The sequence below is a fragment of the Ambystoma mexicanum genome, chromosome 6q (assembly GCF_040938575.1).
Source record: "Ambystoma mexicanum isolate Mex_15411 chromosome 6q, UKY_AmexF1_1, whole genome shotgun sequence".
In the NCBI taxonomy this organism is placed as follows: Eukaryota; Metazoa; Chordata; class Amphibia; order Caudata; family Ambystomatidae; genus Ambystoma; species Ambystoma mexicanum.
Window position 1 is genome coordinate 713980047 of NC_090937.1, and position 18601 is coordinate 713998647.

The 18601-nt window shown below is 47.8% G+C and overlaps 1 protein-coding gene across 2 annotated transcripts in view; it reads left to right on the top strand.

Annotated features, from left to right (window-relative positions):
- LOC138516246 (uncharacterized) overlaps nucleotides 1–18601 on the top strand; it is a 342716-nt gene that overhangs the window by 26209 nt on the left and 297906 nt on the right. For both annotated transcript variants that reach the window (XM_069631229.1, XM_069631230.1), the window contains exon 2: nucleotides 7869–7945. In XM_069631229.1, coding sequence (XP_069487330.1) covers nucleotides 7869–7945 — 77 coding nt within the window. The remainder of the gene's footprint in view (nucleotides 1–7868; nucleotides 7946–18601) is intronic.

The window sequence follows — 18601 nt, forward strand, 5'->3', positions numbered from 1 at the left end:
CTGTTTTTTTCCCCCTGTCTGGTGCTGTAAGTATGGTGGCGATATCTGCGTTTTTGGTTGCTTTCGTTTGTTTGGACATAGTGCCGGATCGTGGGGCGGAAAAGATGTTAGAGAGGCTGATTTTGCGTTCAGCTACAGGGGCGCCGGTTGTGGCTTGGGGGTGCTGGTCCCAGGGACTGCAGGTATGGGGCACCCCAGCATAGAGGGTCAGACCCGACAGATCCGAGGGTTTTGGGTGGAGGAAATGTCCCCTCTGTCTGGTGGGGAGAGGAGGTAAGTCACTCCACCACAGAGAGACGTCGGGTCTAATGGGTCCCCCCTGGAATCAGATTGGGGGAAGGATCGTGAGTGGGGAAATGGGCCGGGGCGCCCCAGGAAGTGGATAGCTGGAGTGTGCCGCTTCTGAGAACGAGGTGGGGTGAAAGCCTCCTCCCTGGAGGGGAGGGGAAGGGGCCGAAGCAGGGCGACCAGTTCTGGTGCACAGTCCACCTGCACCCGAGACCGAGAACACCACCACCGGGTCGGGGCACCAGGCGGATGGCATTGCCGCCTGGCGGGTCCGCCTGCCCCCGCTGAGCGGTAGCTGAGAGTTCCAGGGCCTGGGGCTGCAAGTTGGGGGTGCCGTAGGCCTAGAGATGGAAGTGGGTGGCCCCCAGCGATTACCGGGTGGGGTCTAATGAGCGCACAAGACGCCAACTTCATCCAACCTGTTGGGGCAGAAGGTGAAGAGGATCCTCTGCATACCAGGCCAGAGGAGAGGCACAGAGTATGGGTATGGGCTGGGGCGACCCAGGAATCGAGAGTGTGGGCTCAGTGTTGGATGCGCCCTCTGCCACTGGCATTGATCAGCTCCGAAAGAAGACTGAAGAAAGTTCCAGGGGCCGCCGGGGGGGGGGGGAGCTGCCTCTCTGCACCCCATTGGTGCACGTTCTGTGAGCTCCTCTGGTGGGGGCCTGGGAAGGGCGTGAAAAAGGCCCCCACCTCTCCCTCACCCCCCAGCAGCCCCTACCCGATGGTGCACCGATTGTGCCGTCGTCCCCTCCGGAGCTGGAGCCGACGCTGAGATCCCGCGTAGGAAGGCACCACACCCCGTGGGGGTCGCGGACCGGCGGAGTGCGCTGCGGAGGTGCCGCGGACCTCGTTGTGCGGCCCGCTGGGGCCACTTGCTTTAGAGTGGTTGCGGGAGGGGGTTCCGGGGAGACCAGCCGCACGGCGCCCTCGGCAGACCCGAGATCCGAGGCTAGCCCCGCAGATGCCGGGGGCCATCGCGGAAGCAGTCAGCACCACCTCCAGTCCCAGAGGATAGGCGCGGCCGCCATCTTGAATCTTCCGACGCCGTTCAGAGGTCGGGGTTCTGGGTGGATAACTCTGTCCCACATGAGCATTATGCTCCCTTCTTCGGCCCATAGACGCCTCAGGTGTTCCAACGCCCTGGGTGTTAATTGGGCTCCCGCTGGGAAGCGGGAAGCCGCATCTTTTCAGTTTTTGCGGCGGGCTTCAGACGGCTGGCCTTAGGGGAGCAGCCACATCGATGTCGCTCCAAGCCACTCCGCCCTTTGACTTTTTACACATATGGGCACCTGACTGGTCATAGCTCGCTGCACACCAAGGTGGCAGTAGGGTCCAAGATCACATGCCACATCAGCATGCTTGGGGTGTACCTGCACAATGCCAAGGAGGTGAAGAAGCGCTGGGATGACCTCAGGCACGTGACTGTCCTCAAGGCACAGAAGTTGCTTGAGGTAAGGCCAGATGATTCATCCTTGCCAATGCAATGCTTTGTGCCTGAATCAGGCTCCTGGAACTCTGGGTCCTAATCCGGATTTGCACCACAGAGACGTGCACAGGCCCAGTAGTTCTTGTCCATCTTATAGGCCACTACGGTCTGTAAATATCATGACATGCCTGTCATTCCCTGTGTGTGTGTGTGTTCCACATGCAGGTTTGCTCAACAACTAACGCAGGGTAGCATTGGCTTGGTGTCCGCATGTGCTGATGTATCTTGTGTCTGTTGCATGTGTATACGTAATGTGTGCACCACATGTTTGTGCGCCACATGTTTGTGCTGTATCTCCCTTGGTGCGTGCATTTTGTGTCAATTTCTCCTCTCTTTTGCTGCCTCTGTTGCCAGTGATCCTTAGTGTGTCAAAGCTGCGGCCCGCACACAGGACGCACAACAGGAGGGGAATGGTGTAGGTGGAGTCATCAGAGGTGGAGGCACAGGTGAGACATGAGGAGGCACAGGAGTGGTAGCAGGCAGGGTATGCAGAGCCATGTAGCCCCCTAGGGACTACTGTAGCTCCGTCTGCTGCGGCTCATGTGCCTCCTTCTGCTTCACATGTGCCCCCCCTCCCCCCCCACCACTCGTTCATGTATCTCCCAGCCAGATGCATGAGGCCAGCTCCCCTTCCTGGACTGTCTCACACTCCTGTTCCCCTGTGACACCTGCCCTCCTTACGGAACTTGGGCCAGCACAAGTGCACAGGGAGTGTACCCCCACCTTCTGCCCTGCTTGGGGCATGTCCGTGTCCTGCGAATCCTGCAGGAAAGGGCCCCACAATGCCCATTGCGCTACATGGACCATCTGTGCTGGCTGCAGCTCGACTACCTATGGAGGCAATTGTGACCGCCCCAGCGACCGCTTCTACTGCCCCTTCACAGGAGCAGACAGATGTCACCATGGCTCGGGTTCCCACACCTCGAGGTGCCAGGGAAGACTTCCAATGACTGTTCCTGGGGGCCCTGCATGAGGTGGCAAGGGAGGTGAGGGAAGCAAGGAAGATGCAGAGGGCTATGGGGGAGGAGGTAGCCGGACTGAGATCCGAGTTGAAGGCAGACAGAGGGGAACTGAGGGCCATTAACACTGCTGTAGTGTGTCATCCAACAACATCCATTGCTGCCAAATGCAGTCTCTCTGCCTTACAGGTCCCCTGTGCTCTCCTCCTATGCCCAGGGCTGACCAGCAGGGTCACACAGTGGGTTCTCCTTCAACCAGGCCAATGGCCCCTGTATGACGAGGTGAAGGAAGAGGATGTTGAGGTGGTAGTGTGCCTTATATATTTTGTATTTCTTTTCACCTTTCTGTTGACCACTTGTACCTCAGACTCCCTCAGTGGATGCAACCGGAATTGTGTATGTCTCATTTTCCTGCACTCACCATTCCATTTGTGTATTCCATGGCCATGTTATTGAGCACTTTTCACCCATTGTTTGTAACACCGTCCTGTGCTGTACAATGCGTGTACGTGTACCTGGTGGTATGCTCCCTTTGGTTGTAACTGAGACGGACATGTGTGTTGTTGACAACTGCATCCAGTTCCGTATGTGGCGTGTACGCTATGGTGTGTACTTCATGCCGTAGGACGGTTTGGTGTACTTGCAATAGGTATGGGTCATGGCCTGTGTGCGTGTTGTGTCCCCTTTGAGCCACTTATATGAATTGTTGAAATGCTGCGTGTGCGTCAGAGATGTGTATTTAAGTGTGTACGCAAAGTTGATGTACTTACCACAGACGTCCATCCCTGTTGCTGTGCCTCGTAAGCCAGTGCTCACCTCCTCTGGGATCATACTTGGGATCTTCTCTTTCATGGACATCAGTCACAACCCAGAGCCTTGTGATTCTCCTCCGAGAGCGTGGGCAACAGAGTGCTGGTTGTTTTTTAGTTTCATCCTCTGCTTTTCGTACAACCACTTATTTTTTATTTCGCTTCAGGTGCGTTGCTGGATGCTCAGGGTGATAATTTGCTCTGTGAGCATGAGGCAGTGTGCATGCTTCTGGCTCTTCGTGGTGCGATATTCTGGCATATGAAGCACGTGTGTCGGGTGGCTGTAGATTAAGTCCTCTATCAGATCCACCTCACCTTTCGGTGAAGTTCATCTTATGCCAGACCTCCTTTGCAGTTTCCATCTTGCAGGACACCACAACCTCTGCACTAATTCAGGCCATTGGTGTGCTTGTTTTTATTATCGGAGAAGGGGGTGTAGGCGTGTGCTGCTGATTGGGTTGTGTGTGTCATTCAGTTATGTAGTGTTAACCATGTGTCCTGCATTGGTTGAGCGTGTGCGCAGGTGTTGTGACCACATGTGATCAGGGCAACTTAATGTTCTGACTGTGCACCTTGTAGCTGATCGTGGGGCCACAATGTCTTGATGGGGTCACATTTGTGCTCATGTATTTGGGTGCATTAACTATAGTTGTGTTTCGGTGTGTTCTGGTATGCATGTGTGTATCTGGGCGTTGTGTGTGTCCTGTGAGTGCTGTTTCTCTTCGCTTTGATCATATTGACATAGTGGGAGGAGTCTTAGCATTAATGTGACATTTGGTGAATGTTCCACTATTTTATGGCGTACTGTCCGATTAGGGAAGTCCGACATGTAAGTTGCACGTGTCTGTGGCATTGTTTTCGCTGCCTTCCTGCCTCTCTGGCCCACATGTTATGGATGTTTCAGTTTTATTTTTATTCATTGCGTTGTAGTTCAGTGAAATGTTTAGCAAAATCCTTTAAAATAAGCATAAGTTCAAAACACCACAGCACTGCTATTAGTTGGCTTCAGAGTCCTTCTTCATCGGGCTTGTGGGGGCAGTCTATTTGCCCATCCTCTTCCTTTAGACATTCTCTTAAAAATGTGACTCTAGCAATCACCATAGAGTTTCTGCCCCTCCCCCCTTAACAAGAGGGACCACCATTCCTCCACTGACGGTGATGGAACCTCTGCCAAAAATCAGACAAATGGGGCCTCATTACGGGTCCGGCGGTAACCCTGCCGATGATACCCGCAGATTGCCGCCAGCCCCGTAAAGAACTACCGGCGCCTGACTTCCCGGTAACACCAGGGTATTACAACCCCGGTGGCCACAAAGTCAGGCGCCGGTAATTCTGTTAATCCCCATTCCCATGGAGTCCCATGGGATGAAGCACAGTCACCGTTAATAAAGGTGCCGTTGCTTCTGTAACTGCTTGCCTACTATGGTCGCTGTGTCCGGCAGGGTGTGCCCTGTCGGGCACAGCAGCTCTGGCAGACAAACCGTAGTGTGCCGGTCCGGAAACAAGAGTGCTGGTAGGCTTACCGGCACCGTTGTTTCCGAACCGGCACACTTGTAATGAGGCCCATAGGTTTGTCCTTATAGCAGTCAGGGCAGTGCAAAGCGTAAGGAGGTGTTTTATGGTTTCCTGTGAACCTTCTCTGTTACAGAATCTACACATAACATTCCTTAACCCAGTCTTGTTTCTCACAGATAAGACGTCATTCGTTCTCAACAGGTTTAAAAGCATCCACAGAATTCGAGTCCTTTAAAGTGGATCTGGGAATTTCCTTATATATTCTGGGACATTTCTCCATGCTCTAACTTCATTTGCCAAGTTCCTGTACATTTTGTATTGATTTGCTTCTTCACAAGAAGCGATCCAGTCCAGTTCCCAGATCTTCCCTTTACATTTATTTGGGGTCAACTGCAGGTCTGCGACTGTAGCATTGAGGTCATCTAATGTAGATCGACAATTTGCTACACATGTGGATACCTCACCGCCAAAATCTCTACTTAATTCTGCTTTATTGAGTGGACAAATAGAGGTCGCGTCTTCTTTCATATATTTACTAAAGAACATCACAGTCTTCCATTCAGTTGTTGGTTTTAACTAAATCAGACCCATCTCCCTTTGGATTACTTGTATTGGGACCTTTTTTGGAAGCCCCACGACCCACTTCAAAAACAGCCCTCCCAGACCTGCCCAGTGCCCCTTAGGGAACTGTACTAGTGCATCAGCATCATAGGATAGAATCAGCACAACCTTTCCCCTGCAGAACTCGAACAAGGGCAGCATCGAGTAGTGACGGAATCTCTGTTTCAACACCAGAGCTTGATTAGCCAGCATTTTCACTTTGTTTCTTAAGGCTAGGAGATTATGCAGTTCCACTGAGCTTTTACTGATTTTCACCCCAGATATTTCAACTAATCCACTTTTTCTAACTGTAAGTCACCCAGCCACCAGTTATAAGACTGGCTTTTCTTGCCTCCACCTATTTCTAGGACTTACATTTTTGTTTTGTTGGAGTTGATTTGTAAATCCTTCTCAAACGCATATACAGCTAACCTTTTCAGTTGCCTTTGCAACCCTATTGCCGTGTGGTCCAGTAAGACCAAGCCGTCTGCGTATAGCAAATGAGTCACATGGGACCGTCCAATTTTTGGTGGAAAACATCAAGCACCCAAGTCCGAGAGGTAAAGGTTAAACATTGCAGGTGCTAAGGGACAACCCTGTTTAACACCCCTACCAGTCTCAATTGCTTGTTAGTCTTCCCTCAATGTTTAGACATACTCTCATGGTCGTCTCTGTATGGGTTTTTCTCTAGGTGTGTTCTGTGATTTGTGGTCGTGTCAGGTCTGTGTGACTATTATTTTGGTGGGCGTGTGGGTGGGTGTGTCCTTCATTTTTGGGGTGTGTCTGTTGGTGTGTACTAGTTTCAGGTGTGATGCCCCCGGAGTGTAAGTTTGAAGTTATTTACTAAGCAAACGTGGATCTTGGGGAGTCCACAATAGTTTGTGGATTTGCGTGTTGACGGCAGGGATGGATGACGAAAGTGTGTGGGTGCTTGTGAGAAATGTTTTTGAGTTTGAAGTGAAAATGTCATGTTTGCTTGTTTGGTAACTTATTGCATCCAGTTGTGATGGCATGCATTCTGCTGAAGGATTTTGCATCGGAGAGTTTTGGACATAGGTGATTTTTCTTAGTGAATCAGATTTGACTTGCGTCCGGTTTTGTGCACAGTGTAAGATCTGCTACATAAGTTTCAGTGTCTCAGTTAGTAAATCCACCAATCTGGATGTAATTTAAACTGCACCTACCACTAAATGACTTTCATCATAATTTACGACCAAAAGTAGTTAGTAAATTAGGACCCATTGGCCCTCATTCCGAGATTGGAGGTAGCCATGGCGCTATTTGCACCATGGCTGCCTCCGATACCGGGTCTGGCACCGGTCTGGTTGAATGGGGACTTACCAGGTCATTCCGACCCTGGAGGACCTGGTAAATCCCCATTCAACCAACCATTCCCCATTCCCATTGAGCCTATAGGGCTCAATGGGAATGGGGAAGGCGGTAATAACGGGCCCGCGAATAGCAGGCCCGTTATTAGCGCCCTGGACCCTTAGCGGGACCCGTAAAGGACGTGTGGTCAAAACACACGTCCTTTACGGTTTGTGCTAAGGGACCTCGGAATTGGGCGGTAAGGGATTACCGGCACTGGTCTCCTTATCGGTGCCCGGTATCCCTTACCGCCCAACTCCTAATGACCCCCATTGTCAATATGAGGGATCTTATGCTCAGCACTAAAATAATTAAAATAATGGTATAGGCTAAAATGTAGTGAAGCAACCGAGGAAAGGCATAATCAACACTAACATGATTTAAGTTTCAAACCTTTAAAGTTCAAAGTGATGTATAGGGGGAATCTTTTGTTGTGAGCTTGCAAATGTTGAAAAATATTAGAAAATGAGGAGCAGGTTTCTTATCGTCATGATGGGAAACATTAACATTGCTCGCTAATCCATGAACGTTGTGTGGTAAAACTGCGGGCAGTACCTTTTTCATGAAAGTTATAGCAATGCTACGACCTTGACGATTTCAGCTTTAATCAGTCAATGGCTGTTTTCTTAATAGAATATATCATGTGCCCGGTACACGAGAAGATGAGTCCTGTTTATGCTCATCAGGGCAGGCACCACATTCTTCTCCCTACTGGCTCAAGGGAATGTAGCCTGTTCTCTTAGCTGTTGGATATGCTTTCAGTATTCTAACACCATTTCCCCATTATTCTTACTACAAAATAGTTCAACCAATACTTTACAGGTTCCTTTCTGTTCACAGGGTGTTCCTGGTAACCCGACTTCGTTATTTGCCAGGATACTACAACTGTGAACAAAGAACTGGAGCAGCACATCATGGTAAGTGCAACATGGACCACTTTCTGGCAATCTCTTCCATTTGTGAATTATACTGATTAGACTCAATTAGTGGCAGGCGCCGAGTGATTACCCAATGTGCATTAGGAGTTTCCACAAACATCAGCTCCTCATTTTCATTAAGCACTCTAATTTACTAAGACACCATTTCTCGTGTGCTCTGCTATATGCCCGGATCACAGTCATTTGTCTAGGTACACAACCTTGCATAGCCTTCTTACTGTCCTTTTATTCATGGAGCACCTTAATATTCTATGATCCACCAGGAACACATTCATAAATCCAAGGTCCGCCTCACAACTATAAACCCAAGGTAAAACACACAAAAATGAAGTATTTCCTCACATGCCAAATACCACTGTCATATTCCCAGTTCCAGTCTCACAGTTGCTGCTTAACATGTCTCCATACTACATCATGCAGCAGGGACAGGTTTATGTGTCTGTTTAACTTCACAAGCAATGTTGCAACCTCACATAGACTGGCACATCCTTTTTGTCTCGGGAGGATAGCTCAGGGACAATGTGCTCGCCTTTGAAGCAAGACGACATGGAGCACCACAGGTTCGATTCCCTGGGTCCGTGCTTCGAAGCCTCTGGGCATTAAGCGCATTATAAATAACCTATCATCATCATCTTTTATGCTCATGCAGAGACTGATATGCAGGAAATAGCTGAACATGGCCAGGTTCATCCTCAGGTACCCATGTACAGAACTCTCCAGTCTTAAGAACTTATGCATATGCAAGTTTCTATATTGCTCAATGAAACTCTTTCCACAATGCCATTCTAGGAACCGTACATGCAGCAGCTTTGCTAACTTCCCTCTTGCTCGCTGAGCAGACGCAGCAGATACAGCACTAACTGGTCCATGCTCTCCTCATTCACAGAACAGGTGCAGTGCAAGCTTCACTCGCATAATAAATCAAACACAAGCAGCAACATTGGCTCTTTCCATTCTACAGAACAGGCAGAAGCAGCAGCACCAACGTGGCTCCTATTGAATGAACAGATACAGTACAATACCACACAACATGTTCATCACAACCTTGCAATCTTCCCTCGTAACAGGTACTGCACCTACAGCAGCCATGCATGTTTCACTGTCACAGAGAAGGTACATCTCAGGCATCGTCAGGGCACGCTTCCGGACTACATCACAAATACAGGCAGTAGCAGCAGTGCAAGCTTTCCTCTCTTCTCACAACTGGTCCAGTATCGGTAGTAACACTATAAGACACACCCACAGAGCAGGTAGATCAGCCCACTTTTTTGGGGTTTGGGATAAGTTGTAATATGTCATCCGGGGAGCCTGCTTAAACTATGCGCTGAGGAAATATCCTGAGAAGTAAAGTGGACTGGATCACCCATCAACAAACCCGTACACAGTATCTGCAAAACTGCATTTAGATACACCTTTCACTTTCTGGCAACTTCAGATAAGTGCCTATGTTTCATTCAATCTTAATGATGGCTATGAGTAGAACAAGAGGGCATACAAAATAGAAGCTCCTGAGTTTAGCCAATACGCATGTCCGCTTTTAGCATTTTTCTTGCAGCAATCACCAGGCAAAGTATAACATCTCAGAGATTAATTATCTGAATGCTCATCTTCTAACTTGGGATACATACAATGGGCCTCATTACGACCCGTCTGTTAACCATGGCGCTAGTTGCGCCATGGTTTTGGCCGGTATTTTACTGATTCCGCCATGTGAATGGCGGAATTAACGACACATTCCAAGGTTGGCGGGGCGGTAATTCCCCATTCACCATTGGCCCTTCCCCATTCCCATTTATGCCCCCATAGGGCTCAATGGAAATGGGGAAGGCGGTAATTATGGTATCGCAAATTGCGGTACCGTAATTACCTCCAAGGTCCCTTTGAGGGTCCCTTACTTAACGGCTGGTAAAACCAGCCGTTATGGTAGGGACCCGCAAAGGGACCTCGTAATTGGGCGGTAAGGGATTACCGGCACCAGTGCCCTTACCGGTACCGGTAATCCCTTACCGCCCGGGTCATAATGAGGCCCGATGTCGTCTCCCTGTCATTTCTTGGCTTGTCATTGAGTCCCCTCTTCATCCCCAACTTCATATCTGTAAAGGCAACCATACCAAATTATTTTTCTCCAATTGATTAATGTTCTCATTTTGTCATTTACTCTGATATTGTAAAACACCTAGAAATTGAATTGCTACGCTCATGCTTTACCTCATGTGTTCTGTCTTGGCTCTAATTACCATCTGCTTTCACCAATGAAATGACAGCATACAAATAAATCACAAAGTACCATCAAGGCTCTGAACCTCCTAAATTAAGTGAAGTGAGAGAGACCTTCATGAAGATGCCAAATGATCCAATCAGTGGATATGATGGACCTCTGGCTGAGTTTCACAGAATCTTCTGGCCCGCTCTGGCATGCCGCGCTGGTTTCACAGAGCGATGTATCCCTCCCCATTCTTTGAAGAATTGCAATATAATTGTAGCTCCAAGAACATCTCGCCTTGTATTCATCATGTAGCTCATTTTCACTTCTTTGCAAAGATATCAAACTGAGCCACTGAGATGACCCCCATCTCTCTTTGATCTTGTTTCTCCACAACATCACCCCACTGACACTGCAGCAGTTCTAAGACCCCTCTTCCTGTTTGTGTGTGGTGAAGGCATTTGACTGTGTAAGGTGGGAAGTTCTTGGGCCCACACTCGATAATTTTGCCTGTGCCATTTATTACCGACATCAGTGCCATTTATCACGCACCAATGGAAACAGTATGTCACGTTATACAGCTTTTATACTGCTCCCATCACAACTGCAGTGGCCTTCTATTGCCTGGGCTTGTTCCGAAAGTGGCCTATTCTTAAAGCGATTAGCTCTTAATCCGTTTGTATGCATATCTGTTGAGCACAGCTCACACCATAGCTGCCCACTGCCACTTGCCATTTTTACGCTAGGTACTGAACCTCACCAATGTTATTGTCATATCTTTCCCCTTCCCCGTATCTAACAGTGCAGGTTATGCAGGCATCAATATCTTTGCCTGCGATATCGCCAGACTCACTTCGAATAGCCTGTGGCAATAAATGCCATTGGTTTAGTTACTACTAATGTAGGATATAGTCGCTGGATACAAATTGAATTTGAATACAACACATGTACTAGCTCTCAACTTTCCAAGCTAATATAGCGCATCCAATCTACAGAATATTATTGAATATGCCAGGATCAAATTTCAGCTAACCCCAATGATCAGTACACAATCCATTTTGAGCCTGTTCTTCTGAAGGATTTACTGAAATGGCAGCAGATTGTTCTCCTATTTTTTCTTGCCCAAATTGACATTCCAAAAATAAACGTTCTACCTCTCTCTCGCTTTGCATGGTTAGGGTGCCATTATGCTATATGCCCAACTTCCTGTGAAAACAAATGGCACTCTAATGTGTTACAGATGGCACAAAAATCACGCCAAGGTGCAGAGATGGCTCAAGGGTTTTTATTTTTCTCTTTGTGTGACTGATTGCTGTCCCTCTCTCTGTCTCGCCTTGTTATGACCCCCTTTCCTTAGCCAGGCATCCATAACCCATGGTTAGTACTACTGACTATTGACCACTACTGTCTAAATACTGGCTTGAGCTAGCAACAATGTTCTAAATGATGGCTCTCTGAACTCCTTCAGGGACTTCCTAACTGCCCCTACTCTATTCAGTTGTTAGTGACCTAATGGGATTTGTGTATGTGCCTTGCAAATATCCTGTTGGATTTGGTTATCTTCTAACACTGGGTCTCGCCTCTCCCACTCTTTCCTCTTGTCCACTCCACCTCACTCATCCCACCACTCTTCTATCCCTTTGATGTTTTCATTATTACTACTCCTCCTTCGAAACCGCTGCTCCTCCCGCCAACCCAAAACTCCTCCATCCAAACTACTACTCAGACACCCTTCTTTCACTCAATAATTTTTTCTTCATTAACACTCCATACCCTACCCTACCTTATCTACACATGCTGCAGAACCACACCTACTCGACAAATTGCCTTCACAATCTGCCGCTACTTCCTTCCTCTTGCTGGTCTCTTGGTGTCCTTCATCTCCACCTCTGACCTCACCCGAAAAACCCACGCTTCCTTTTCCTTGCTTATATCTCCTTTTCTGTCTCAAGATTGGACCCCTTTTCCTTGTATAATCTGGCTGGGTCTTCGCCACCGGGGCATGTGCAGGAAATAAATCATAAATAGGGGGCTAATCCCAACCTACTTTCTCAGTGTGGGTCTGACATGTACCGAAGTTGGCACAGGGAAGACCAATATTTATGTTTGTGTTCGGGACCCGATTCCATGGGTTTTCCCAGTAAGTCTGTCTGGGGATGGTGTTTCCTTCTCACATTTCAGTCCCTGGTGGTCTAGGGGGCTTGAAAGCTCCTCTCTGTTGTTTGGGAGCCCTGCAGCATTGCTGCATACTGTGTTTGGTGCCTCAGGAAGGCCAATGTGCATGTTTGTATTCCGGTACCCTCCTCTGCGGATTTCCTGATGAGATTTCGAGGGGAGGGTGGCTCCTTCTCCCTTCTTGTTTCCTGGTGGTCTGGGGGAGCCTTCGAGTTGTTGCACGGGCTTGCTTATATGTTCTGGCATTTTTGCAAGGTCTTCTGTGGCGCTGCATATGGAAGCAGTCTCTCTCTCCTTGACCCACATTGCCGACGTCTCTGGGGTATGCCTGCAGGCGTGCTTCAGCGTGTGTTCCCAGAGAAGGCTCTCGCTCTTTCTCTTTCTTGCGCTCTCTCTCTCTTCTCTCTCTCTCTCTCTCTCTCACCCTCTCTCTCTCTGCAGTGGTCAGACGATGCCACTTTGGGTTTCTGGGTTTTCTTTCTTTCAGATGTGGAAGCCCTGCAATTCATTGAAAAACACTGGCAAGTAACTGGTAAAGAAGGCAAGGCTGGAGAGGAGAACAGTTTGCAAACAAACATCTCAACACAAGGGGAGACAGGAATTAGGGACCTCTCTGCTTCCACCACCCACACCACGGGTAGGACTGACTCTGGAGTTCTTCCTGTTGACCTCCCGCCTCTGGTTACCGTTCTTGTCACACACCTCCACCCTTTCTCGTAAGTCTTCTACTTCTTCCCCCTCCCCCCACCCCCTACAGACTATCTGACCTTAGATGCTGTTAAAGGAAATCAGCGTTAACTTGTTTCGGCGCCACCTGATGTTTGATGGTAAACGAAAACCACCACAGGACTCGGGGATTAGTGTCTGTGTTCCTGGACATCCAAACTAGTGAAGCTGTCAGCGAGCAATTAAAGTCTTTGGCCAGTCAGGTAGTAAGGAGATTTAGATAGCCCATTTTCTGGCGAGTGCCTCAAGCTCTATTATGGGGTAGTTAATTTCCCAGGGATGGAGTGTTATCGGATATGCATTGTAGCTTTTTCTGCCCCTTTTTTGATCTGCAATAAGACTACACCAAAGCCGACTCTAGAAGCATCTATTTGCACAAAGAATTCTTTGGAAATGTCTGGCATATTCACTACTGGGCTTCCGCATAAATGTTTTTTGATCAAAAGTGAATATCACTTTGTTGTTGTTATTATTATTATTCTACAACAAACGGCTTCACCTCAAGATATCCTCCATGAGCCTCATTAAAAGTTTGCCGGTAATCTGTAAAAGTGCTGCTAATACCGCTAACCAGCACTTTTACCCGTCCGGCCAAGTAGGAGTTTGCTGGGACACAGTTTCCGGAATTACTGGCACCGGTATCACCTCATCTGGAATTACCGTTGCTGGTAATGCCGGCAACAAACATTCTGGATGGGCCATAAAACCTGCGCCGGTAATACTGGCATAATGGGAACACCGGCACATTATGAGATTGGATTTGATGGTAATACCGGCTAAACCAAGACCGAGATAAAAAACGCCTCGAAGAAGCTGGTAAAAGAACAACAGGTGAAGGAGATAAGACCACAGGTGCACCCAATCCACCCAATGCTCACAGGAAGAGTAGAAAAGGGCCACACCTTCCACAAAGACACTTCCCAAAACGACAGCGCTGCCAGTCATTAACACAAACATGAATCGGGAGGCTCTGCATGCCAAACCACAGCTGCAGGGGCTGGTGTACCGGCAGAGGCAACAGGAGACAAAGGAAAGGAGGAGGATGAGGATGACGGGGATGCAGGTGTCGAGGCAGAGGCATGCAGTGATCCCTCGCACAAGGGCCACACCCTAGGCCCTCACTGACAGGCAAATGCTAACAGCATGCTGCCGCCCGACATGGAGCGTCACAGAGGACAAAGGACCTGGATGTTGGGTGAGTACATGTACAGTCACATCTACCTTTCACCATGAGTGAAAGGCAAAGGGGGTGGGGGCAGCAATGTCACAAATGCATGTCAGTAATTGTCCCTGTACATGGTGGACACACTAGCCCACCCCTCAAATGACAGGTCACAACACACAAGAGTAGCACATGACTGTGGAGGTATCAGTCACTGACTTGGCCAAACCAACCTCAAAAGGACAAGCACATGCAATGCACTACAGGTACCAGAATGCACCCTCCCCCGCAATCAATGGCAGTGCATAGCCTAACATGGCCACAGAGGGGAACCAAATGTACGTCCAGCGGTACCCCCAAGAGCGTGGTGTGAAGACTGGAGATGACTGAAAGCAACAACAACTAAGACCAAGCTCTATGTACAGTCAAAGGGAGCAACACATTACAGTGTGCCTATCCAATGACACATAAATGACAGGAAAAGGCTGCCCAGGCCCGCACACACCTGGCATAATCTCTGGGGTACAAGCCAATACTAGGTGCATGTCACACGCACAACAATGTTGCTTATGGCAACGCCAAAAGCTGCACCACCATGAAACCCTCATACATGGGATGGGACACTGCCAGAGGAAGACCAAGAGGGTTTCGAAGCTGTTGATAGGTTAGAAAGTGCAGTCCACCATACTTGGGTCCAAACAATACCTTTTACCTCTCTATACACAGCTCTAGTGATGATGGTACTGGCGGTTTTACAAACCACATCCAGTGATGAGAAAAAGGTAAGAAGATTGCTTTAGTTCAGAGTAGGTGAAGGACCACATGCTGCTGCGCTCACACCTGGGGTCTTTTAGCTCTTTCAATCGTAGGGTGTTTTAGTTCCCTCAAACTCTCTCTTCTGGAGATCAGTTCATGTACTTAACCGGGACTTGTGAGCAGTTGAGGTGGTGGCTGGTGGGACTTCACCCCAGCTGGACTTGCTGAGAAAAGGGAGATGAACATTGGTATGATGCTTACCATGGAAAATAGGAGTTCTGATTCTTCAAAGGTCCTGGCAGAGTTTTGCTGTCAAGAAGCTTCAGTAAGTCTTGTCACTTCTTCATGGGAGTTCTTCGCTCAGTCACTCGGTAGGCTTCTACTACTTCTGGGCAATAATAGGGGAATGAAACTCGTTCTCTCTCAATCTGCATGGGGAATTTGGTTGAGGAATCAAGGTCTATGTCCCAAACATCTGGCTGCATCCATTCAATCATTCTGGTGGCCATTCAATAAGGGGGAAATCACCACATTCAACTTCTATGGCCTTCTTCCCAAGCAAAACCTCAGGATGGGGATCCTCTCTGTCATCCTAGTCACACAGATCAGGACTGGTATTGACTTATAATGCCTTACAGAAAACCCAGGCTGATAAGCCTCATCGCGTAGGGCTCATCCATATCCCACACATAGCTAATAGAAAAAAGGTGCAACTCCAGAATGCTGCCCTGGAATTTTACAGAAAGAGAGGACAAAACGAGCGCTTTGTGCCATTGTTCCTGAGAGGGATTCAAGCGTTTGCCACCAAATAGTGTACCTCTTCACACTGGGCATCATAGAATTACTCACCTAGGGACCTTGGAAGAATGTGGTTTGACCTCCTACCCTGAGAAACTCAAGATCCTGTGGGGGCACATCAGGATTTGTTGTCCATGTCTATCACTGGCACGGGCGTAGCCAGGGTTTTCTAATAATTGGAGCCTGAAGCTAATGTAGTTGGGCCTACTGCAGTGACATTAGCATCTGTAAAGGCTCACACAGTGCTGCTGAGAGGGCATTTACAGATATTGGGTGGGCCTTGGCCACTCAGGCCCTACCCTGTCTACGCCTCTGATCATTGCTGAAGAGCTCACCAACCCAGCAGAAATAAATGAAATAATTACAGAGATGCTGCAACTTCCTGGGACCTTACAGCTGAGCATTCCCTGGTCATTGATGTGTAACGTGAGGCCCATGATACAGCAAGCTAGGACCACAGGCCTGAGCATACCATCCTCTCTCAGGGAAAACAAAAATAGATGGGTGTGACTTCTTGCGTCAATTCAATTAGTTTACTGGGGATTATCTGGGTACCATTCCATAATGTTTAGCTCATCTATGCGATTAAAGATAGGGACTGGCCTGATGATTCTTGAGGGAGAAAACATCTCCCAGAGAAGCCATCCAGCTGCAGTTGCTACATTTCAAGGATTGTATGACTAACTAAGCAGGGCCTGAAACGCTGATTTATTTACTTACATACTGTAATATCAGCTTCCTGGTCTTCCATCCCATTGATCTGGAGGGCCTGCAGCGGCTCTTGGCGGCTGAGGGCAGAATTGTGTCTCTCTAAAGGTAAATGCTTGGGAACAGAAAATGCTGTTCATCTCCAGCCTATTGCTTTCAGCTTGAGAAACAGGATCTGGTATATTTTGAATGGGGGGTGGGAAGACAAAATTCACAACACTAAATGTCATCATTGTGTCAATTAAAGATCTTAAGTTCTGTCATTGCTTGGTAAAATAGGCAGCATGAACTAAGACCCCACCTTTCTTAGTATCATGGTTTATTGTGACATGGGTTGAGCAATTACACTGCTATGTCTGCACTCATATAATCATGCATTTAAGTCGAATATATATTGTGTTTATTGAAATCTAAACTGAGAAACTGCCGTTTTCTTGGCTTAGAAATGTAAGTGTGAATTATGCAACAGTGTTACTGGTTTAATTTGCTTTCACCCGAACAGGTGTTCTCATGTTTCCACTCTAACACACAAGTGCTAGGTGTCTCGGGTCAGGAAGGATTTGAGGGAAGTGGGGGCGCTGACTGAGCAATGTGTGGTTCGTTATGCAGGCTGCATGCAAGTACAGTGGACCAATAGTACAATGGACAGCAAAGACCCTCTTTGAGACTGGGTACAAGGTTGCCAGAACCAGGGACGTACGTGGATACATTTGGTTACAGTATCAGACAGCCACGTGGGTGGGAAACAGGTCAGCTACAAGCAAGCACTCTGGGTCCCCTGCAACCTTTCTTGCCTCTGGCGGCCCTTGCACTGGGGACCGTTCCCAATTCAAGCACCCATTCCCCCAGGAATAAGCAGACGAGCAACCAAATCTGTTGATTGCTTTCAATGTTGGCATACAGAAATTCAGTTAATTCCTGACTTTCTGAGAGAAAACCATATCACTGAAGAGACATTCTCAAAGTGGATTATATATGCTTTCTAAAATTGATACAACCAACTTTAAGGTGAGCATTGATATCATATGAAACAGTAATTGATATTAAAGATAGGGTATCCCATCAAAGTTGTCTAGTTCACCATATGATGTTCCTTTTTTGTGTTTTTCGTCCAAAAAAGATTTTTATTAAGTGTACATCCCCCTGGTGAAGCCGTGGTGATGAAGAAACATGTGTTGGGGTATCAGTGTATAGAAATGATGTTGAATACAATGAAAAATTGTAAAAATCCAAACCCAGAGTCTGATCTTCTTTGGAAAAGTACATGTGCAATCATGCATGTATACCGTGACAACATAACAGCTTGTTCGTTTGGCACCTGAACCTATAACCATCAATATGTTTCTGAAAACCACCACTGTGCATAGGGAAATGTTGGTCATAGTACGCTCCCACGTGCTAGGAATGGGATTTAACGTATGACGGTCAGCAAGCTCAGACAACATATGGGAAAGCACAGTACTCCTGATTATTGGAGCATCCCCCAGTTCTGGCCTGCTGAGATTTGTCTAATACAGTTTGATCATTGTTCCAACCCTTGCACCGAGGTAAAGAGTGTGGGGGTCAAAACCAACTATGGATTCCCCCCCGGAATTACAAATAGCCTCCATCCTATATACCAGGGTTTCATTGCCCACGATTACTACAGAAAATGTTCCCTTTCCTAAACCTACACCACAAGATATTTCTGGTTATCCTAGCACTGTGTATAACCCAAATTGTGAGCCTGACTTATGCAAAAACCCCTTTACTGAATCCTGTTGGGGTTGCTACTGTATGTCATATCTCCTTTATTTCGACATACAGAATAAAAGGACAGCCATAAAAAAAGAACATTAATCCTACGCATAACAGCAGCATGCACAATATAAAATACAAAGAACGTAGCTAAATTACAATGCTCAAGATCACATCAATGCTCCACAATTTCACCAGACAATAAGCGGGAAACACATGTGCCGCTGATCTTTACAGAGCTAATTAGCCACTGCACATCTTGTTATCAGGTTTACATGTTAGCCATTTCAAGATCCCTTTTACATCTTGTCTATGTGCAGTCTCATGAGAGGGGCATTAGCCTCCTTGCCAGTCTCACAGGCCGGGCACA